General features: G+C 37.8%; 1 protein-coding gene across 3 annotated transcripts; it reads right to left on the bottom strand.

Moving 5' to 3' along the window:
* Positions 1–2,328: 2,328 nt before the first annotated feature.
* ANAPC10 (anaphase promoting complex subunit 10) lies at positions 2,329–24,335 on the bottom strand. Of its 3 annotated transcripts, none has more exons than XM_053460871.1 (5): positions 24,306–24,335; positions 22,385–22,505; positions 21,397–21,487; positions 20,268–20,388; positions 2,329–2,836 (listed from the first exon to the last, which is right to left on the bottom strand). In XM_053460871.1, the coding sequence occupies exons 2-5, from the start codon at positions 22,497–22,499 to the stop codon at positions 2,606–2,608; spliced, it is 558 nt and encodes a 185-aa protein (XP_053316846.1). In that variant the 5' UTR covers positions 22,500–22,505; positions 24,306–24,335; the 3' UTR covers positions 2,329–2,605. The 3 variants fall into 3 exon arrangements, with proteins under 3 accessions (XP_053316846.1, XP_053316838.1, XP_053316829.1); XM_053460863.1 differs by lacking the exon at positions 24,306–24,335 and adding an exon at positions 23,790–23,841; XM_053460854.1 differs by lacking the exon at positions 24,306–24,335 and adding an exon at positions 23,741–23,836.
* Positions 24,336–24,662: the final 327 nt, after the last annotated feature.

Below are 24,662 nucleotides of genomic sequence, written 5' to 3'. Positions count from 1 at the left end.
CAATATAAAATAATTTATAACGTACCTTAATAGTTCAAGCAGGTACTCACCTACCCATGACCCTCTGGTACTTCCTCATAACATGAAAGACTCCTGTAGATCAAAACACTGCACAGAGTACATTGAATACATATTTACTTAAACATGGATGCCACAAATGTGTTCCGATACTCAATAAGTAATCCACGTATGACCAAAAAAGATACAATTTACACTTTGTGTATGGGGTGTCTCATTCATTACTCTGTATGCATTGATTACACAATTTCCAGTGCCTATATCAAAGTAAAAGAAAATGTACAAGAGCGCTCCATGGTACTGCCAAGTTGGCATTATTTCAACGTATCAACTAAATGTTCCATACGTCCATAAGGTTTGCCGTAAAATAATTTAATATCCCGATTAAACCTGTACCCTAAGATAATAACTGTAACAGCTTGTGCTAATCTTCAGAAATATTAAAAAGAAACGGAACTGTATTAAAATTAGAGCTCCATTAAATGTGTTCTTTCAGGATACACCCGATATAAAAGAGAAAGGAAACAGTTCGTTCCATTAACTTTAATCTTCTTTATACATATTTTGTGGTTTTTGAATAAAATGTTTTACAGCTTTTTGAATTCTTACAAATAAATCAAATAGTTCCATCTCGTTATTTTTTTCTCATTTTCCAATCACCACAGGGAAGATAAAATATCAGACTGGCTCGGAAGGAAGAGGAGTGCATCATCTTTCAACCCAGGTGGCCTCTCTTCCTCCCCTTCTTTGCCACCAGAATTACCAAGGGCATCTTCTGAACATCTGATACTTACAAGGTTAATAACACTTTAAAAACAAAACAGCTGGCTGAACTTTTTTCCCCTGCTTTTGCAGTTTTGTAGGCAGTTCTGTACTTGGTACATGATCAGATTCTGATACTGCTTTGGTAATTACAGGAAATGGTCTGCTATGGTCTAATCATGTCCTCCAGATGTTGATGAAATACCATTGTTTAAAGATAGATATACTGTGTATATATATATATATATATATATATATATATATATATATATATATATATATATATATATATATATATATATATATATATATATAATATGTGAAAACAGTTTGGGAGATTAATAGATCTATAGAGATGGGCTATTGATTGAAGTTAACTACCTTAAAAACAGCATGTGGAGGCACAGGTGGGTAAAACCAATACTTGAGTTTTGAAAAGAGGCTAGTCAATAAGAATCTCCACGCTTTTAAAGAGATCTACCTTACATTACATTTTATCTACCTATAGTCAAGGCTGGATGATAAAGCATGATCTATAATTGTGGTTTGAGACCAGCATTATACAGGATCAACTCATCCCTTCCTGCTGAAGTTCACTGGGGTTTGCTTGTCATAATATATGATGATATGAGGGAGTTAAAATGTTCAACTCTCCTGCAAGCCGCCATCTTTATTAGAGACCAGTGAGTGATTCCAACATACTGATGCTAAGTAAGATTTATAAGGCAAGGGTAGCCAACAGGTATCTTTCCAATTGTGGAACTACAATTCCCATTGCCATTCACCAACCTTTAGCTAACAATAAACTGGAGGAAAATCACAAAATAGCTGTTGGCTACATAAGGCCAAAAATTTCCACAGGGGAAAGACATGAAAAACAGGGCAGAGTCACAGGGGAAATAGAGCTCCCACCAACACTTTATCGGGTATAATATATTTTTCAGTTTGTTTTCTATTAAATATTTCATCATATAATTCTATATTTGTGTTAAAAAAAAAAATCAAGCACTTGCTTCTGTAAATATATGTTAAAAATAGTTAGAGGATATTTAATCTGGCATAAACCAAACATGAAACTCATACATTTTCAGAAGGTGTTTAACATTTAAGACCATCTGTTTTGCCTTTTAGCCCTTTATATTTCTCTGAAGTTGAAAATTGTAGTTTAAAAACCCCACATATTAAAAGTGTTTATGGATATAGAATTATTGATGGCAAATCAGAAGGCTTTCTAAACAATACTACTAATCTTATCATTCAAAATAGCTTTAGGAATATATATTGATCACATTTTGCACACATTAAGAGGTAACTAGACACTGTCCCTCTACAGGATACCTTCCTTGAGCTGTGAAAACTAAGAATGTTGAGTCTTATTGTGCTTGGGGGATCTTGAAGAACATATGTTGTGTTGATTGTGCATGCGAGGGTGAGAATAAATAAATGACATTTTCATCATTTGCACTGGATGCATTACATACAATGATAAACTTTACTTAACTCTCGCATAATCAGGACACTGACTTAACAGAACAGCACATCTGTAGATATGTTAAAAAGTAATATTTTATTAAAAATATAATAAAAGTATACCTTAAGTGAAATTAAAAAATGGCATTTAACTTAATGCGAAGAGGAACACATCTGAACACAAATTAACGGTCAAAGATTTCCAACTGGTAATCCAGGAAGTGTTCCTAAATGGTAAAATAATAATATTCTCTGAGTAAAAAAAATGCCTTCCAAAGAAAAATTAAAAAAAAAAAAAAGTTTTTGTATGAGAAACCAAAATATCTTAGCTGTTTATTTGATCTGGAATAGAGCATCATCGGATGAAGCGGTGCATCATGAAATCAATGGTTGTGCACCTGGGGAATTTGCCTATAGAGCTTTCTTCCACTGGTGTAAAGACTTTAATCTGCCTCATGTGTGTGTCTCTCCCGTTCTGATGATTCGCCAAAACCGCAATCTGAATCATGAAGGTTCGAATTGACTTTTTATGAGCATCAGTCAAAGGAACATGTATCCAGCCACTGGGTTCCACTAATTCAAGTTGCTATAAAATAAAGCAAAATATAGGAATACATTTAATAAGTGATAACAGTGATAAGTGCTCCATGTTAATATAATATAAATACCTGCTAACATTAACACATTTTTAACCTTAACCCCTTAATGACAACGCATTGTTTTCAATGGGTTAATAAACATATGACACAGTATTATATATTATATATATATCCAATATATACGGATATCTCGATTCACCAATGAATCCAATTGAAGGCAAAAAGAGATAAGATTACAGAAATCTACATTACGTTCACTGAAACTAAAAAGACTATTGTTTATATCCACCAGACCTACATTTGCATATTATTGCACTTATTGTGTTACTTTAACATCAATGTCAGCTTCTCTTTTATTAGATTACATAATTCTCAAGTTGCACACCAAAACAATCAAATTATCAACATTTGTTAAAAAATAAATTTCATTGGTAAAGTTATCACAGAAATATATATATATATATCCCTTGTCTTCAACCATGCTGCATGTACTGTATCATACCCATGGGCAGCCACTTGCCATACTCCACAAGTATGACTTCATAACATAACTTACATTATGGCGCGTGCACAAAAAAAGGTTGTTCTGACAAATGTATTCATCACTTTGTAACTCGAATATTCCTGGTTAATCATATTGTATTGGTTACCAAAGTAAAGCAAATATTTTACGAGTATTACGTAACCAATAATATGAAATCAAGCACATTGCTGATCATCCATAAATTTCAATCCAAAGCTATTTAAAATATAATTTCATAATGAATCACAACTCAAATATAAGCATTCAAATTCCTAACAATAATTTGAGAACAAAAATAAATATCCAAGTGCATGATTAGCATTGACTTAAGCCACATTGTGTAATATTGGGTATCTATGAGTGTTGGGAGATACCCACCCTTATAGCAGTTTTATAATCTATACAATTTCTTTTTGTGCCCTCTTACTTTATATGTGTAAGAATAAGCCATTATTAACCAGGTTGACTATAAACTGGACATTGCATCTTTGGTTCTGACAACATTTGTAAACGTAAAAGAGAATAAAAATGCAAGGTAAATGCATGACTTACTGCTTTATGTGGAAAAGTCATACAGAAAAAGGTTACCTTAGGAAAAATTCAACCATCCTGCCAGAAGATCTACATGTATGTTTTCCTGTCTGGAAAGTCCTCAATAACAAATGTCAAGCAGAAAAAAAAAATTCACTCTCAAGTCTATAGTCACTTGTCCTTTTAACAGATATCACTGTCCAGCCATAGTGCTGTACCTGTCAACACTTAAAGTGTTAGAATCTGGCTTGTGGCCACCTCTTTTTTTTTAGGTAGAAGTCAAACTTGCAAAAGTGAGGCAGTAGTTCCAAAAAGGCAGATGATGTCTGATCCAAAAGAAACTTCAAAAGTTCCAACAAAGTTAAAAGGAGAGCCCCTACAAGAGACGCTTTAAGGAAAAACCCAAACAAAAACAAGCAGAATGGATACTAGTGAAAGACTCAATTGTAGGAAGAAAGCTCTTTTATAGCAGCAAACAGTTATGAGACATTAAGACCACCATGTAAGGAGATGACTTCTGCATCTTTGGCAGTATCCCTTACTAGATCAGAAGCTTTGATTTCTCATTGAAACAGACACAGTAGACTAGTGCTGAGAAGGGTGTGGAGTACAAACTGAACAAACTTGGTAGCAGAACTGTTGTAAGGAAGATCTTTACAAAAATTAGGAATCACGGAGAAGGATTAGATATATGGGCACATATATTTTGAACAAACATTGTACAATTAATGCAAACAGACACAATAATAATCTGGACTTTACACCAGAATACGGATAGGTTTCAATTAAAAGCTAGTTCATGAGCACTATAAACTGCCCATAGGATAAGAAGCAATGGCTAATCATGACCAAGCATTTCACATTTAGGATCAAGCAGTTAACACAGCCAACAACGCAAATCATACTTGAGTAAACAGTCCGTAAAATACTAAAAGTTCAGTCTAAATTCTCAAATATGCTATAGAGGATGGTAGCGGTTTAATGTTCAATGTATAACAGCTAATGCAGAGATAATCATTTTTTGCATTGTTTTCAATACCTTCCCGTTTGATTGACACCAATGCATACTGTGATATACAAAAGCAAAGAGTGTCAAGTGTAGAATCAAGATTGAAGGGGTGAAATAAAAAACTGAAAACAAAATTTTCATCATGTAGGGTTCACAATACCTCTATTGTCCACTACCTCCTCTATACTTGACATCCTAAATGACTATTTTACCCATTCTAATTAAATATTTACTACAGCTATTCCCATATTTCTCATCCGGCTTATCCTCGCTACATCTTGCTCCATGCTCTGGTTTGCTATCACTCATTATCTACTACACGCAAATACACCTTTTTTATTTAACTCACAGAATTACTATATACTGGCTATTTAGACATTATGTTCTACCTACTCTCCTGAGTTGTGCACATAAATGAATGCACCATTACAAAAACTATTCCTAGTACTATTAAGTATCCAAACCGCTCAATGTAAATGGGGAAAATATGTTCAGGTTTTTTTTTTAATACTTAGATGTTACATGGAACAGAAGACAATAGGCTGTTGTCATATAAACTTTACAGGCTTGTTAAAAAATTGCTGGGTTATTTCTATTAGATTAAAGCGTCAGACAAAAATCTAAAATGGCACATCTGCTTAAATGTACTTGCTAAAGAGCTCAATTCCTTTTTTGTCTAAGAGGAACAGCACCTTGAACATCAGAAGCATTGTCAGATATCCACAATGTCATCACAGATGAAAATTACAATTAACTGTGCTTCGAGTATTACATACAGTAAAAGAAAAGGGACATTTTGTACTCCCCCCTCCATCCAAAAGTAGTATACCTACACAAAGAGAAAACTAAAAAAAATCAAAATGTAACAATTTAGAGGCATTTTATCCACAGAGTCATGAAAGCAAATGCTGCCCTCTGTCTTAAACTGGCTGCAGGAACCTTTCAGTGGCTTACAGCAGCTGATTCATAAGGCATCGGTGATGTCAACATTGGAAGTAATTAAGGGAACTGCCCTTTTGGCTACTTTGCTAGTGCCACACACAACGCTACATGAAACGTCTGTGTGTGCAGACACATTAAGCATACCCTCATGGTAACTTCTAAACGCATATGAGAACAGTGTCGGGCAATATTACTTGAATTATCTTTTATGGCTTAAGCGAGAATGTCTGTTGGCTCACAGCCTTTTGACTTGGCTGTGATAAAGGAACTGACTTGTTTTGGTGTCATGTTTGGATTGTATAGTCCGTTTAGCTAAATTCTACTACACAAGTATCTAGCACCGCCCAGTGAAATTTTCTGAATATAAAATATCACTCACATGGACCATGAAGAAACACAGATAATGTGTAGTATATACCGATATCTATACGGTTGTTTACATGTAGTACTTAAGGAATTCGCTCCTTGCCCTTAAAGAGCACCCTTAATGTGAAAATATGAAATTATTCATCAGCAGATGACCATTATTACCCCCATCCAGTGTGGAATACAGAAAAATGTGCACTTTTACTTATTTTCTACATTCTCATACTTATCCCAGGTTATTGGAGTTGTGGAAGATCACATTTATTCCAAGAACGTGTACTCACCAAAGCAGGTGAGTTTCATGGGCAGCTGGAGTAGAGGTCTCAGGGCCAGCTCAGCCCTTAATGCAGGAGAAACACATGGGGTTGGTCCACCATGGTGCACTTGTGACATTATAAAAACCATAGAAATACAAAGATGGCCCAAGAATGGATGGGCAGCGTTGATCTTGAAAGTCAGGCAATATCTACAACAGCTCCGTTTTGTGGTTAGCACACCCACAATCTCCACAGTAAACAATACTATCACAGACCCTGTTTTATGAGGATTCCTTTACTAGTAAGTTGGCTGCTCCTGGGTGCTATACTTTGAAACCTCTGCTAATTTATATCAGATGACAAGTAAGTTAACATTGAGCCAAACCAATGGTCTTTAGATCTGTGTGGGAAAATGACTAATGCAAGAGCATGGTTGCCCTGCTGTTCTATGGCTTGCAGCCCGCTTGAGGACCCAACAGACTTTATTATGTGACATCATTGTTTTTTCTAAACAGCCTTGTTCGCCAACACACAGCACACATGTAAAAATATTTATAGCCCATCCAATACAAATATTAAGTAGCCCTGCTCACAAGAATCAACTTAGAGTCAAACAAATATACGAGAAAGCTTCAAAAATCCCAACAAAAGTTATAGCCAAGAGGTGCATCAACCTATCATGTGATCCAGTACCCCCAAGGAAAAAAAACAGACAGGCTGCTATGCCCATATATACATTTTTTCAGGGCAACTTAAGTTATTCATATACCTTATCCATACTTACTTTAGAGAACACTGTGTATCCCCCCCAATTATTTCCTATAAAATGCCAAACAAAACAGTAGAAGTACTGGAAACTTAATAATACGCCCTTTAGTAAATGTATTCAATAGATTGGATAGTACATACCTGTATTTGACAGTACACAGTATAACAGATTATGCAGAGACCATGTAGGGTAATGTATTATAATTTGTGTGTTTTATTTATTTTTCTTACATATTATCGAGTAAGGGGAGATTTAGAAGAGAGATTAGAGGGTACCTATGACATCAAAATCCCTGATCCCTACGTGTCAGAAAGGCCATTTTCTCTAGTATGCTAGCCTGTGGATTTTGCAATAGGTCAGCAGCCAGCATGCTTCCACTTTAAACCCCCCCCCAAGCAATTTTTGTCATTATTTGTTTCTAAAGCTGTATTTTGGCACTAAAATTTGTCCATTTATATTGTCTTAGACTAAATAAAATGTGTTTCCTTAGGCAAAGTATATGTTTATAAGGCATTATTACACCTTTAAAATCTCCCCAGTGGTCTTTAGAACATAGTTATGCACTGTAGATATAGGAAAAGATCTTTACAAATTACAGAAGCAACCTGGACTTTACTATGTAGTTTTTCATTTCAACTGCCTAGGAAGCACTGCTTTATACTTGGTGATTTACAAAAGTGTAATGCTTGTCCGTGCCAACAATCTGTATTCACTGTCTTTTGCGTCTTGGCCACCAGTGAATTAAGTACTTTGTTGAATAGTCCAAAAAAAAAAAGATTAAAATGAATAAAAGGAACATTTCAGTTTCAGATTTATTGTACGTATTTACTGCTATTTACTCTTCCAGAAAATAGGTTCAGGTTTGTATTAATCCCAATTCTAACACCACGGGTTTATTTTGACCATGAAGAACAACCATGCTGGTACTTTATTTTTTACTTGAAGATTATTCAAAATGATTTCTTACCAATAGAATAATGGAACCCCTTTATCTTTATCTTCATGGTATTAATGTTCCAGTCCAAACAATACTATAACCATGGGAGATTACAGAGTCTTCATGACAGAGACCATATCAAAGTATTTACCCTTTGGGATGTCCAAAGTACACATTTGCCATACGGCACTAGCTGCCACAATGTCTGCATTAAAATGACTTTAGTATCCATTTCCAGTACTCTATGTACCCCCTTAAGACTTGACATGTGTCTTCAGACACCTGTGATATTTGCCTTCCGACTCTTGCACGACATTAAGGAGTTGACTCCTCTTGGGCGTAAACGTTAGTAACTCTACCCAAAGCGCCCTCTTAAAACTTACTTCTCTACATCATCTTAACTGATCAACTAACGACATGTTGTTTTCCTGAATTTAACACTTTTAAATTTTAGGTATTAGAAGTATCATTTTTAGTACTCTAGTAACGCCCAATGCCAGCAATAATTCTTTAATCATGTAAAATTTTGACTCATTTTGTTCCCACGAATACCAACCTGTGACGCAAAAGCATGAACTTTGGCTTTTGTCAAAGAAACTTAAATGGCTTCTGTTGCATCTCAGTAATTACATTTTGGGGAGACAGAAAAAAAAGATATTGACTAAGATCCCTGTGCTTTAGCATGCCAAGTAAAACGGCAACTTTAAATACAGCTTATTAATTAAATACATGGGTATATGGTCATAAAAGTATTATAGAATATGGAATTCAAGTAAAAATAATGTGCAAGATAATTTGTTGTAGACTAATTGCTTTACTGCCTTAAAGAAAAATAAATATTAACCAGTAACACAGTTATAGTAAGGGGAATGGTGAAAATGATGCGTGAACACAGCAGGCAATGATGTTCGCACAAGCTTGTTGCATACAGCCCAGCAGGCAAGTTAGCATTTTCATTTTATTTTATTTATTTATTATTATTTTTGGATAATGCTCATAAGACATTGGCACAATGCAACTTAAATACACTGTTTATTACAGTGGGTGCCAATCTCTAAGATAACAGGTACTAAAATGTATGTAAATAAAGAGTGTGATAAAATGCATTCATCTCTTCTGCTCAAAAGATGTGGTTTCTAATCACATTACTTAAAAGACAGAACCGATAAAAAAAAAAGTGCAGAAATAACGTAACGTTCCAGAGGTTCATTTTACAAGGACCTCACACTAAGTTCCCTTTTCTTCCCTTTTTTGTAACTCTTGGTAGAAATTGCATTATTTGCTAAAATGCTAATAGTTGCCAGAGTCCATCAGAATAAATGCAGATCGTACTGTTACGCATTTAAAAAAAAAACTAAATTGCCTATAATATGTATTTAGGATAATGCAAAATAATAAGAATTATGCTACATTTTAAATAAAAAAATAAAAAAAGGAAAAACACATGCCACCATAAACAGTATTTCAGTATCATACTTTCTAATTAGACTCCTTTCAATGGTTTGGGGACACTTCTAAAATAGCCTCGGTTCACATGATAGAACAATGGGAAACTTTTACGAATGGCTGAGCGCTAACCCTGACAAGTGGGGAGAGCCAACTACAATACATTATATAGTAGCGTAACCAGCCACCCACGTTGCGGAGAGAGAACAACTTTCGAGGACATGCACTGAGCTGTTAAACCACAAAATCCCTTATTACACATTGTATCGCTCGGTTTAGGTAAAAGACACCGTTTTGTTTCTCCTACGGTCTCAGCGTTTATTTTTAGTTTGTGTAAGTTTGGGGTCGATTCAATTGCAGTAAAGTAATCTCCAGCTTCGCCTCTATTTCAGACTTGTCTATTTTGTCCCGGAGAGGAAAACAAAAGTATCTTCTTGCAGAAACATATTGAGGTTTGACATCTGCTACCTAATTTTTGCTTTATTTCCTATCGGGCAGAAAGCATAAACAGGATAATATTACAACCACTCGGTGCTCCTTACCGTTTGTTCCAAGCAACTATTTAAGATAATTCAGAAAGATAAAGTATGTATATAAAACAAAAAAAGAGAAAATTAATCTGGTTTTACTACGGCCGGGATGCGATTAACGTGTATTGATCTCAATTTTAGTTGTATCTTAAAAAATGTTACATTTTTAAGTATTTAAGTGTTTATCGCTTACATGAAAGCAGAGAATGCAACAATTACATTTTATTTTTTTTTATCTTTTCAGAAGCTTTCAAGACCTTGACCGAGAATGTTTTATTTTTCTGGCATGAATATCCTGCATCTAATTATGTTGAAATATCTTTATAAAAGTGTGTGAAATTTTCTGGTTAATAAATAAATGTGTAGGTGGTATGCGTGGAACCCAAGTCTAGCTTCCCCAGGATGCCTTTCCGGAGTCCCAGAGGAAAAACAGCCAAAACCGGCTATAAAAGCGTCACTGTTTATGTGAGTCTAATTTAACCAATATTCGCGCATGGTGACAGTACAGAGTGCATCTGGCTGGCAGTTTGTATTGAGTTTATGTGCCAGTGCAGGTGGCCACCAACGTTTTTCACAAGCCAACAAGATTTTTTTTTTTTTTTTTTAAGATGAAAACAGGGAAGCAATACTTAACACTTACATATCAGACAGGAGTACCAAGTATTTGTTAAACATTGCATTACTTTATATGTTTTATATACATTTAGGAACTAGAGACCTTTGATATTAACTTATTTTACCTTTGTTTTAATTTGTGAGCTCAGAAAACTACAGTAAAGTCTGCTGTCAACAAACCGTACTTGCGGAAGTTCTTCGCTAAATCCCACCACTTTTCAATAAGACGTTTTTATAAATGTCAGCAAGGTACCTAGCAAAAAGTGCTATTTTAAAAAAAAAATATTAATTGAATAATTGAAGCAGGAACATTTTTATAAAGTTTTGCATAGGGGGTCCCTAGTTACATTCAGTGTTACAGTTGTGTGTTGGTTTTCCCAGCGGCACTTCGGGAAGGTAATAGCCCGAGCAGATATTGGAAGCACTCTGTGCTAAATCAGAGTATTGCCGCAAATAAAAAAAAAAATCGTGACAGCACCTGGCTTGTGCGAGTATACTAGACCCCAACATTCATGTTTTCATGGTTACATGGCATGCTTTGTCACGGGAAGCAACGAGGTGCCTTGTTCCCATCTCCCATTAAGAGGCTAGCAGGTCGCAATAACTTAATAACAGCTTCACAAACAAAAGTGAATCACGGGTAGGTGACTGCTCATCTGAAACAGAAATAATACATGTATTTATTTTATTATATTACATACTTATTCCTTACAATCACAGAGCAATCTGTTTGGTAGGAAAAACGTTAGGCTATTGGGAGGGGGCAATGTGGGTGGTATATTCCTTATGGTCTACTCTATGTATTCAGCTTGCAGCATGGTTTGATCATTTGAAATTTGCAAGATCCAAGTGAAAGCTCCATGTGTAACCTGCTTACACCATACAGGCAGAGTCAACATAGCATCTTTCTAGCTGGGCTGGGAACTGAGATTTCTCAATGCTAGATTCAATTATGGTTTTATTCATATGAATAATTTCCACTTTAATCATGATAACTAAATGGATACGTTAAAAAAAAGTCAGTGGCAGGGAAGTACTTCCATTGATTACTCTCTTGTCACCGATTGACAGCTTACGCAGCCAATTAGTGTCAGGAAAGTGTTCCCACTGAAATCAATGGGAAGACTTTACACACTTACGTTGGAGTCTAGGACCCGGCACGCAGTGTTCACCAGAGTCAGCCCCGGAGTCCAATATATCTCCTGCAAAGCATTTAGCTGGGGAGGTGGGGAAAGGGGCAAAGGGATTTGTGGGGGTTCAGCAGAACCCCTCATGCATCTGCAAAACAGACCACAACTAATATTTAAAATGAATATGATTGAATATGACTGAGATTTTATAAACACGTAAAATACCATTTGAGGTAAGCTAGATATAAGGTAATCCCCTCTGCTACCCAAAGGGTTAAACAATCGTTTTAGAGAACTTTTAACAGATTATCTGCTATCCTATTAGAGATTTACATTTCAGGGAAAAACATTTGTGTAACTGGTGTATTCTTTGGTTTCTAAGACGTGTTGTAAATGTATAGCTTTGGGTTTAGACAAAGTATTTATCTGTCAGCACACACACTACTCCACCCGCATTACAACATATGGCTTATCAGCCAAAAAGTCTTCCATCCTCAAGTATAAAAAAAATGTATAAGAATAAAAGCATGAACATATTCTGAATTTCCGACAAAATGAAGACCGACTATCACATTTACGTGAGCAGGTTTGACTGCTATATTTGCACCGATGATCACAACGGTCTACCGTCTTGTGATAATGTCATAAAAATGTGTAAGACCATAATGGTAAAACCAATAAACAATTGAATGTAAATCTACGTAAACACAACAAACATCAAATATGAATGATATTTCAACAACACACGTGGAAAATTAAGACTGCTGCGGTTAGCGATTTCTTTTAAATCTTCCCTGGCTGCATGGTCTATAATGACCAGGGAACATAAATATAACAATGGAGACAGGAAAGAAGATCCCATAAATAGGAGAAACAGAATTCATTGGCACTCTATCAGAAACCACAAGGCTGGACTTATTTTGGATTGTCCATTCTCCCACACATATTTTTATTATACATCTCCGAACACACTCACGTAAATGGATAATGCTGTCACACTCAATTTCCAGAAAGCCCATAAACTGTAAATGACTCTGCAACAGTTTCAGAGACCAAGTTTTGGGCCCGTGGAACTGAATATTAAATACCGTAATTCAAATTGGCATCCTGGTAACATAACGCAAAACATAAAAAAAGTTCAATAAAATACTCTACTATATGGTGATGGAGTCTGCCAGGCCAAAATATAATGATTTAATGGATAGTAAGCAGTCAGAGGAACAAGGTCTCAGAATCCAACTTGCTGATCTTTGGCCATGGATTACAAAGTGGATCACTGGAGATCACTGGAAATCACTTGGGTATCGTAAACTAAAGTTGCCTTTCCAAGCTTTAAAGAAATCACATCTAAAAACATTACTATTCTGTTTATCAGAGCTCAAATCAATGTATCAAGCAGGTTACTGCTACAAAACTTTTTCCCCCCTCTCTTTTCACTAAAAGGGGGAGTTGTTGGTTTCACTATTCACTATGAAGGGCAAAGTTCTTCCTGCAGCAGAAGCCAACTAGGTTTGGCCCTTCATAATGAATAGCGAAGTCGAGGAGCTTTCCCCTTAAGGACCAGGACATAGGGGTTAAGTCACTTAAAACTGGTCCTTTTGTGCACCTGCCGGACTAAGTACCACCAGGTGCAAGGGAGCTCAAGCTGTCAAATGAAAACGGGTCTCCGCTCTGAAAATTGAATTCGGCGGCGCTCTGAGTACCGTTACATTAAAAGAGGAGAATGCTACCTACTGGACTGCATAGTGCCTACTGTAAAGTTTGGTGGAGGAGGGCTAATTGGAGCGTTTTTTCAGGGGCAAAAAAAGGTTGGATGGGTTTGGTGTGAAAGAACTTGACTGGCCCACACAGATCCATGACCTCAGCCTCAGCCATCCCAACACCTTTGGGATGAACTGGAAAGGAGATTGCAAGCCAGGTCTTCTCATCCAACACCAGTGCCTGACCTCACAAATGCTCTACTGGATGAATGGGCAAAATATCCAACAGAAACTCTCCAAAATCTTGTGGAAAGCCACTCCAGTAGAGAAGACTGGTATAGCAGCAAATCCGCAAATGGGGGGGGGGGCATTGTCCTATTAGCTCATATAGGTGTGATGGTCAGGTGGCCACATTCTTTTGAAACTATATAAACATATAGTCATAGACTATATGACCAAAAATAAGTCCTACTTGTGTCTAAACAATAAATCTAATAGAGGAAAATTACAGATGGACAGAGACGATAAAAACATCCTGAAGGGGTTAAAACAACGCTTTTGTCAACTCTCTCTCTTTACTGAATAGACCCCTTTTTTTCTCTCTCTCTCTCTCTCTCTCTCTCTCTCATATACAGTACCGTTCAAAAGTTTGGGGTCACACACACAACCTTTTCAGAGTGTCCAGTACGGCCGGGAGGCGGCCTGCTTGCAAGCGGCAGTGTGGAGTGCTGCGAGCCATTGCAGAATCTGCCGGGGGGAGCACGGGTAAGTGTTTCCAGTAACATAAATGCAAAAAGCTTTTCTAATGATTTACCTTTTAAACTTTGATTAGTGAACACAACGTGCTATTGGAACACAGGAGTGATGGTTGCTGATAAAAAGCCCCCATTAGCCTATTGAGATATTCCATCAAAAAGCAGCATTTTCCAGCTACACTGTATTTCTGGTCCATTTGATGCTATTTTAATGGACAAAAATTTGTGTTTCTTTCAATAACAAGGACATTTCTAAGTGACCCCAAACTTTTGAAAGGTAGCGTGTATATATTTTTTTCTTGCCTTCTAACACCACTTTTGATGGCATTATCTGGCGACAAAATGAAACAAGCCATACTGTCGTGTAATGTTTCTGCTTGGCTATAAAATGCTATATGTAATACAAGGACATTGATTTGTAGAGTCTTAAACTTCACTATTACACTTATTCACTCTATCATGCCAATTCTCTAAATGATGCCTGGGTGTAGTTGTCAAAATCCATAGATATGTTAAATTTCAAAAACCTGTGAACTATGGTGAACATGGGGCTTAATGCTCTACTGATGGTAGAGGAGACCAAATCAATATCTTTTATATGACAGATCTGAGGGGTCTTCACATGGGAAGTCCCTTGGAAAAAATATTTATTGAGCATAAAATACAGTGTTGTATACAATAATATAGGTATTGGATAAAAAAAATGGTTTAATCCCCTCTTGTTCTGTGTCATCTGTCATGTTAGTTAAGATGGCATCAGTCATTTATAGTTGTCACAATACAAAAAAATATTTTAGAGATGGGAGAGGGAAAAGGTTTATATGTAAACAAGTGTCTTTTTTTCTTCTTCAAAATTCACTTTTTTCCGCTGATATGCCTATTCTGTTTTAGCCAAGGGGTGCCAAGTAAGTTAGGTCTCCAGAAATTAGGTTTAAATATTGTATCATATTTCATACATGCCATAAGAGTATGTTGTGACCCCATTTTAGCCATAAAAAATCAGAATAATTTATGAATAAACAATATAAAATCAATGAGAGAAGGTGAAGGGCCTTGCTCGTATAACAGTAACTTGTTGCAAAGGAATTGGGTTTCGATCTTGTAAACCAAAGCAATCCTGACATCTAGTGGAGGACAGAGGGGAATGTCCAGCCTCGCTCACTGTCAAATATTTCAAGCAGTATTAATGAGCTTATAACAATATCAATCAGACTTTTAGACAATACAATCAAATATTAGCCCCCTCTAAAAAAGTTAAAGTTGATTAGAAGTAGTAAGTATTGCAGGTCTTTCGGCTGATCTTGAGGTAACCCAAATCTTACTTAAATCATCTGGCAGCAGTTGATCTTGTAGTTGACCACACGTCATAACAAAAGTTTTGCACTTGTATTCAGTTTCTCATTAACAAGATCCGTCTTAGTAAATTTGTCTTAAGGTGAAGAATGATAGACCCACAATGCAAGCAATATCTAAAATGGGAATCACTCTCAGATTGCAATTGATCTACAACTTTCAGCATCCCAAATAAAGGTTCGGTTCATGGGCAGAGCACCATAAGAGTTGAAATTGCTCAAAAGCACAAGAGCTACCTGTTGGCCATCCCTGGTCTAAAGACATTAAGGTGAAAATACAGGAGAAGGGCCTTTTCACCAAAGTACATTTAAATTCTTCCTTGAGAGTGATTCTCAGAATATTGGTATCTTCCAAAGGCTTCCGAACTCTTTGCTTGGTATCACATGACAGTATGAATATCTGTATACACAGACATAACCATTGCCAAATTGGCACCCGACACTGTCCTCTCCTAGTATGCATTTAATATCCTGTAATCCACTTTCTTGTACATTTCATATCTTTGTCTCTTTGCATTAAATTGCAGAGTAATGAATATTACGGTTATTTTTCTCCCCAACCTATACCTAACGCAGTCTGTGTACGTAGAATTACTTTTTAGTAAGATATCGTTCACATGGGCAGGCCACAGCTGTGTGTACCAAGGATTCCATTTGACTATTTATTTTAATACTCTGCGTACGCTGATAAATCCCCAGTGACGTACAAATAACAGCCGGGCCTTGTGATACACCTGAAACGCTGCTTCTTTTCTATCCGTGCAAAAAGTACTTTTCAGGCTGAAAAAAAGGCTTTCCACTCTCTTGTGGCTAAAACATGGTGTTTATGGGCTGGATGAAAATACATAGTCAACCATGAAGCCCCCCTTCCAACAGCGGCTATACGAGTGAGAAAAAAAAATGAAACTGGATTTTTTTTTTTAACCTAGAACTAAAACAATGTTTTGATAGCTGGGCAGTATTGATATTTTCAAACTTGGAGGCCATCTTTGTTAAGCAAATAAAGTCAAATAGCTTGATATTTGCACTTAACACCTTTCTACAAAACATACAGAAACAAATGCTACGATCCAAGTTGAGGTGTAAATGAGACATTAAAAACAGAAATAAGAGCAAACCAGGACAGATGAGCGAAGGAAAAAACAAAAAAGAAAAAAAGAAAATTATATATATATATATACATATATATATAAAAATATCAAAAAAGATGTAAAGGGAAAAGAAGATCTATGATAAAAAAAAAAGTTAAAGGGAAATATACTTAATGGTAATTGTAATAAATTAGAATAAAATGATAATACATTAGGCCTGTAATTTCAAGAAACTTTTAAAGACAGGGTGTCAGACTGGTTATCCTCATTGGTGGTAGTTTATAGGCTTGACATCTATCCTCTCTGGAAATGGATACAAAGTCATTCTATGACCCTGAGACTCCAGTGAACCTCGGTGAGAGCAGTTATCTACAAATGGAGAGAACCTGGAACCATGGTAAACCTTCCCAGGAGTGGACGGCCCACCAAAATTCCTCATCACCTACTCATCTAGCAAGTCACAGAAGAACCCAAACGAACATGTAAAGAGCTGCAGGCTCTTAATGCAACAATAAGAGACTATAAAAACTGCATGAATGTGAGAGTTAGAAGGCAAAAACCACTGCTGACCAAAAAGATCAAAGGCTTGTCTCACATTTACCAAAACACATCTTTGGGGGAACCATGAATTCTGCTTTCTCCCAGTAAATCCTTAAGGAGAATGTCCGGCCATCAGTTTGCGACCTAAAGCTCGAGTGCAGTTGTTTGTGTTCTTCGGATCATTGTCCTGCTGCATAACCCAAGCCTACCTCTGAATGGCTCAAAAGAAACAAAATGAAGGTGTTGGAGTGGCCGAGTCAAAGTCCTGACTTGAATCTGAGTGAGATGCTGTGGCATGACCTTAAAAAGGCAGTTCATGTGCAAAACTCTCCAAGGTGGCTGAATTACAATAAAGACAAGCGGGACAAAAGTGTCTTCCACAGTGACGGAAAAGACTCATTGTCAGGTATGGCAAAAGTGTGATTGCAGTTGTTGAAGCCAAAGGCACAACCAGCTATTAGGTTTAGTGGGACGATAGCTTTTTCACATGGCTGATACAGGTTTTGATTAACTCTTTACCTGAGTGCTTACTCATGTTGTCTTATATTAAAATTATTTGGATGCTCTGAAACATTTAAATATGACAAATAAGCAAAAATAGAAATACCGTATTGGCTCGAATATAGGCCGCACTTTTTTCCCCCACTTTAAGTTTTTAAAGTGGGGGTGCGGCCTATATTCGGGCTCTAGCGCCCGACGCCCGGGACATGCAGTCCCGGGCGCCGGGCAGGCAGCGGGGTTAAGATACAGATCCCCCGCAGCGGTGCAGGGGACCTGCATCCTACTCCCCGATACGCTCAGACAGCCTCCCCTGCCAGCACTTCCCACGGGGGGGGGGTGCCGGCACGGGAGGTTATCTAAGCGTTTTACCTCTGCCCACCCCCGACTTACCGGAGCAGACTCCCGGGTGTCTTGCGGGGCCGGCGGGAGACATTTACGCAATACGCGCATGCAACTTCCGGTACCGGAAGTTGCATACGCGTATTGCGTAGATGTCCCTCGCCGGCCCCGCAAGACACCCGGGAGTCTGCTCCGGTAAGTCGAGGAGGGGGGGCAGAGGAGGACAGCGGCAGCGGATCGCGGGGAGGGAGGACAGCGGCAGCGGATCGCGGGGAGGGAGGACAGCGGCAGCGGATCGCGGGGAGGGAGGACAGCGGCAGCGGATCGCGGTGAGGGAGGACAGCGGCAGCGGATCGCGGTGAGGGAGGACAGCGGCAGCGGATCTCGGGGAGGGAGGACAGCGGCAGCGGATCTCGGGGAGGGAGGACAGCGGCAGCGTATCGCGGGGAGGGAGGACAGCGGCAGCGTATCGCGGGGAGGGAGGACAGCGGCAGCGTATCTCGGGGGGGGAGACAGAGTGGCAGCATGTTTTTTTTGGTGCTTTTTTAAAGAAAAAAAACTTTTTCTTTAAAAAAGCACCAAACTTTTAGGGTGCGGCCTATATACGGGGGCGGCCTATATCCGAGCCAATACGGTAATTGGGAAGGGGCAAATACTTTTTCACAGCACCGTACATCTGGGGTTGTTGGTTCCCTCATGCAGAGGAAATTTGACTTGATGTTGAACTCTAGAAGACTGATGGAGGCATTTGACTTAAATGCTATTTAAATGCTGTTCCCAACCTCCACCGAGTTAGTCTGTTTGGCATATCTTTTCAATTATGGCAAAATCTCTTTAGAATCTGGGCCAATTTTGCCATAAAACATCTCCAAATATATCTGATTATCCAAATATAAGTCTGATTCAGTGACTTAACTCAGCTACAACCCAAGGAAACATACTTGGCAGCAAGCTAAGGCCTAGTTCAACAATTTATATATGTATATAATAGTAAGGTCCAAACATACATTGTAAGTAGTGTACTGGGTCCCAGCACGGCATCAATCATTCATACACTGATGTGAACAAAGAAGCGGTAACCCTCAAAACAGCAAAAACAGGTGGAGTGAAACCTGAGGATGACGGGGTGATAGCTAGAAAGGGATTCAACAAAGGTCCCAGGGATAAGGGGGGAACAGCAGAGAGGGGGCTGGCATCAATTTCCCTCCTCTTCAAGACTAATATTTCAGCGCAGCTGTGACAGAATATAGCATTGGACTAGTTTGGGTCCAAAGTGGTCAGTACCCCAGAGAACTAGCAAACCTGGGACCCTGTACAGGTGAGAGGATGTAAACATATGTGGAATGGGCATAAGGCCATTATTACATTGCATTTTATTTATACAGCAGCTTCTGTAGTGCCATTACAAAAGTAAAGTGAAAACATTAAAATAAACAATATACAACATAAAAACATGTTATGAATATTCATACAGACTGTCCTTGCAAGTTTGCTCCCTTGTTTTCTTGCAGATGTCCCATGATCACAAAGGTCTGATAAGACGGTCCCTTTAATATGTAGCAAAACTCTTGACATTTTGAATTTTACATTGTATTAATTCTCAGGTCACTGTAAGAAAGAGAGGCTACTATAGTGGACATATTAAACGGGACAGCCTTATCAACAGAGAATGCACTAAAAGGCTTTCAACTATATTAGTCTACAAACAATTCTTCAGTCCAGTATTTAAGCAAAATCTATGTTTGCTAACAATCCTATTAGCATGTAAGAAAGCACAAAAAGATATTGATTCACATCATATTTCAGGAATGCCATCTGTTTATAGAATTAACCGGGACCCTACATGTAACATCTAACAGAAGTTAAAATCATCTTCTTAACAGCAAATGTTTTGTCAGTTCTGAGTTGAGTTCCAGAGTATATTGGAAGTGGTTACAAAAATAAAGATTCAGTCCAAACCTCATGATTCCAGGTTTGAAACACTAGGAGTTTACATGTTCAGCAGAGCGTACATTATACTGGTAAACACGAAAAACAATCAGTCTGTGTTTTTGGAGCAAAATCAAAACATACAAATCAACCTACCCGAATCTCCTGAAGGTTGTGAAAGTTGTTTCCCACTCTAACAGAGATTTTACTTGGTGTGTAGCTCTCATCTGACTTGTAGTCTGCATAAATACATAAAGCTTTCACAGTTGTCTTCCTTCTGCAAGTTAAAAAAAATAAAACACTTTGATGATGAATATATATATATATTATATATATATATACACATACACATACATATATCGTACAAAGTTTTGTAGAAAATGTGTTATTTTGTGGTTAGAAGAATGTAACACCTCTCCAATCAATATGATAGAAAAAGACTAAGAGAATCTAAGAGAATCCACTGGCTGTTTTTCATTAATGATGATGTTGTTTGCATTCCTACTGAGTAAAGTGAATTTCTTTTTTTGAAAAATGTCTTTATTCGTCATTGGAAAGAATATAACAGTCGATATACAAGGTTCCATAAGCAGAATAATTCAAGGAAGGTACAATAGTCATCTGCCATACAGTGCAAAGAGATTCACCCAACCAGCCAAGTTTGGCAGCAAAATGAACCATTGAGCTGTGAACACCCACCACATTTTCTACATTTTCGAGTGAAGCCAATTTCAGTTTTCATTGCTTTCCTTGAGTTACTCTACCCACAAACCAAAGGAGGTTTTCGGGAATGTCTTGCACAAGCGGATACTAAGCTGTGGCTCGGTAAAAGCATGTTCTAACAGACCTTGCAATAGTCAGCTATTAGAACCATGATTTATTTTTCCAACATCATTAAAAATATTTTAAAAAGCCTTCTTTTATAGATGCCGTTAGATGTAGTGTAATCAGCAGTAGTAGTATTAAAACGCAATTGGGGCTCTCAGTGAATAGTCCAGTTATTCTGCCCAAAGTGAACACGTTCAGCCATTCATTGGTTAAAAAATGAATAGAAAATCTGTTTAACAGGCCAAACACTACAAAAGTTCTGTTCACAACAAAATAAACCTTTTCATGTCAATTTTGCAAAAGTACCAACCTGGCTTGACCAAGCTTATAAGAAGGATAAAACAGAATTGTTCCATCAACACAACTCTCCATCTTGCATGGTCCTTTAGACGATAATGTGTATTAATCTAGTGGCTTTATAACTTCATGGATATATAAAATAGTAAAAATGCTTTACCTAAATTGAATATTCACTAAATGAGGCTGAGATCCATCCGACTGCCAGTATGTTTCTAGATTGTCATCTCGTAACTGGTCAACTCCAAATCCTTAAAAAAAAACAAAAAAAACCTGAGACCTGTTAAAACGTATCAAGGAAAGTGTTGTTATATGTGTGGGCAATCGCAAAGAGTCGAAATAACTACAAGAAACAATGAAACTATATATATTTTGGCAGCACACTCACAAAAGCATAACGAGTAAACTACACTGCTTTACTGGTTACTTCCTCTTATTCAGTCTCTGAACTTGGGGCTATCAGCCGAATTCAATCATTCTGTAATGCTTGGCTTTCTGCGCATGAATGCACAAGCATTCACTCACTACCAATCCATTCGCTCCTATATACTAATGTTATCTTGTGGTGCCAACAGCACATTAGCCAATTTTGCAATAAAAGGAACATTCATTATAAACATGAATGAATGCACATAATTAACATATAAATGAATACATTGGAACAAAATGTATATCATTTACTGATAACATTGTTTCCCATTTTTCTACAGCAAGCTGAAGGTCTACAAATGTATCAGGACAGTGATAATGTGTAGGTAAATCATTTCTGTATTAAATTTAAAAACAAACAAAAAATAAATAAAAATTCATATTTGAAACGCAAGCATATTCCTCTTCTATGGCTCTAAAAGTAATTAAGGGGCTTGTTTTTGATCATCCAACATCAATGCACAAAACTCTCCATTTTGTTCCATTAATTTCACTATCTTAAATACATAAAAAAACATTTTTAAATGCCATTTAAACAATATATAATTTGTGTGGGTACACTAACTGAAAAAGAGGGACATTATGGTTGAACAAAGCCATAGTAGAAAGACAAAAATTGCTGCTGTCCTGTAGTGTAAAAAGCCTTGGTCCTTAAGGGGTTGCAAATCAATGACATTTTAATAAACTGCTAAGTCTAGTAATAACTATGTTGCGCATACCTGGCTTACAAGATGACAAAGACCATACAGCTTGAGATCCAATTTCACGAACAGTTCCAGTCCTTTTGAGCTGGTTGGGATCAGCACCAGGAGGCGTTTTGTTGGGAGTTGTCATTTTCTACTATTAAAAAAAAAAAAAAAAACCATAAATATATTTTTTGGGTACTTTCTATCCAAATATCTTATCTTCTGAAGATGAAAACCTGCAACAAAAATGTACAGCTGTGTTTCAAAGTATGCATTATACAATGGACTGTTCAATACATGTCTAATACAGCAATGGGTGATCCTGATCTGGAAGTAAAATGGGCTTAATGAAATGCAATACAGAATTCTTAATTTACATTTTTTTATAATATACTATTGGAGGGGGGGGGGCTGTTCATTTCAACTTTTTGAGGCAGTAGGAGGGAATCTATTACAATGGTCCCTTATGTGTGCATTGAGTACAAGTTTAACCACATATGAATGTTGACAGATTTTACACATTTATCAAATGAGGAAAACATTTTTCATGATCTAATGCACTCTTCTCCAGATTCCCCTCCTAGACTTTTAAATGACCAAAGGATGTCTAAAAAGCTTAATGGATCCATTGCAGCTGATTAGCTTCCAGGCCCTCAGTTGGAATATTTGTTACTATCTGTTAATTGCGGGGGAATCTGCTTCTGATATTCACAGGCTTATAACCTCTTAGGAGGGGAAGACCCATGGGGAAAAAATATCTCCTTGAGGATAAAACAAAGGGTTGTATACAGTAATGTAGGTTAATACTGAGAAGGCAAGGAGGCAGCCATCGGTGTCAGTCATGCTCAAACACCACACTGAGAGATCACAAGCAGTACTATTAGATGGGTGTTTGTCTAATAAACAGGACCACGATAACAGCTAGAACGCATGCAAATGGCTGATTATAGAGTTGGTTGGAAACATTATATACTATATTTTGAAACAATATATGATGTTGAATTAAACTCCTGTCATCCACACAATACAGAGGAAGAAAAGGGCACCCAGATCCTCCTAGTATTCAGCCTGCTAAAATAGAGTAGCAAGATTTGGTAAATGTAAATAACTACAGATGCCTGTTTAATAAAAACTTAAAAAAAACTAGGTTTTGCATTAAATCACCTTAATGGAATTATAATTTGTTTTGTTATATAAGTTATAATTTAATTGTTTTGTCAACAATATGTATACCTACAGGATGTTAAAACATCTTATATTTTATGAAATACAAAACCTGTAGCCCAATAATGACATAAATATCTAAAATTAGCATTTTCCCGACGGTCAATACATTTACCCACATCTCATAACACTACTGTTAAAGATTTGTATAGGCTAGGTTCTCACACAGGCGCTTCCCCGTCGTATTTACTTCATCGTCAGGAATGATACATACAGTTCAAACACCCTCCTGCCAAACTGCCGGCCCTCCGTTTCTTCGGCGCCTTCTGATGACGTCGCAGCTTCGGTGCAGTTCTGCGTTCCAGTGTGAAACGCAGCGCTTACGTCGTCTCCCCACGCCAGGTCTGTGGGAGGGGCTGGGAGCCATCTTGACCGGTTTCTCTTCGTGCTGCTTGCACGTTGGCGGTCGGGGAGAAGCGTGAGCGACACCGCAAAGGAAAGGAGAACGGGAGGATTCGGACTTGTCTCCAGCCCCCCTTTCTCCTATTAACCTCTATAGGCATCGCCGGTTGATCTTGCGGAGATCCTTTCCTCCTCGCATCCCGGTAAGTTAATGTAGGAGTCATGCTTCGGCCCAGTTTGGCTTCCATGCCCATCTGGAGTTGGCTTCGTTAAACGAGGCTCCCGTACTCTGTTATCCGGGCGCCCGCTCTGTACTGCGAGCCAGTGCGGGGTGGGAATTACCGCCCTGCCGCAAAATAGGTTTCCAGCCAACACGTGAAATACGTACCGTCTGTTACTCCGTTGGTTCGTTCGAAGCGCCTGCCACGATCTGCATATCACGCTTGTCAGCACTGCAGTCGCGATAGTGTCGCACGGAGCACGCGCGGGCAGTGTTCTAAATGTATGCACTAAACGGCGACCCCATCACCGGAAGAATGGTGACATATTGGACAGGGCTTTACTAAAACGGGGGAAACCCTAAGACATCAATATTTATAGCTTGGAGGAGAGATGTGATGGAAGCATTTAACGAAGTACAGGCGATAACGAGACGCTGTCATCTAAAACAAGAAGGGCAGAAGCGTAGATCTAATGTAAGAGTGTTGTGCTTAGGAGTGATAGATGAGTGAAACTGCCTCCCAGC

The sequence above is a fragment of the Spea bombifrons genome, chromosome 1 (assembly GCF_027358695.1).
Source record: "Spea bombifrons isolate aSpeBom1 chromosome 1, aSpeBom1.2.pri, whole genome shotgun sequence".
Lineage (NCBI taxonomy): Eukaryota > Metazoa > Chordata > Amphibia > Anura > Pelobatidae > Spea > Spea bombifrons.
Note: the sequence above shows the minus strand (reverse complement) of the source record. Positions and strands in the feature narration are given on the sequence as shown.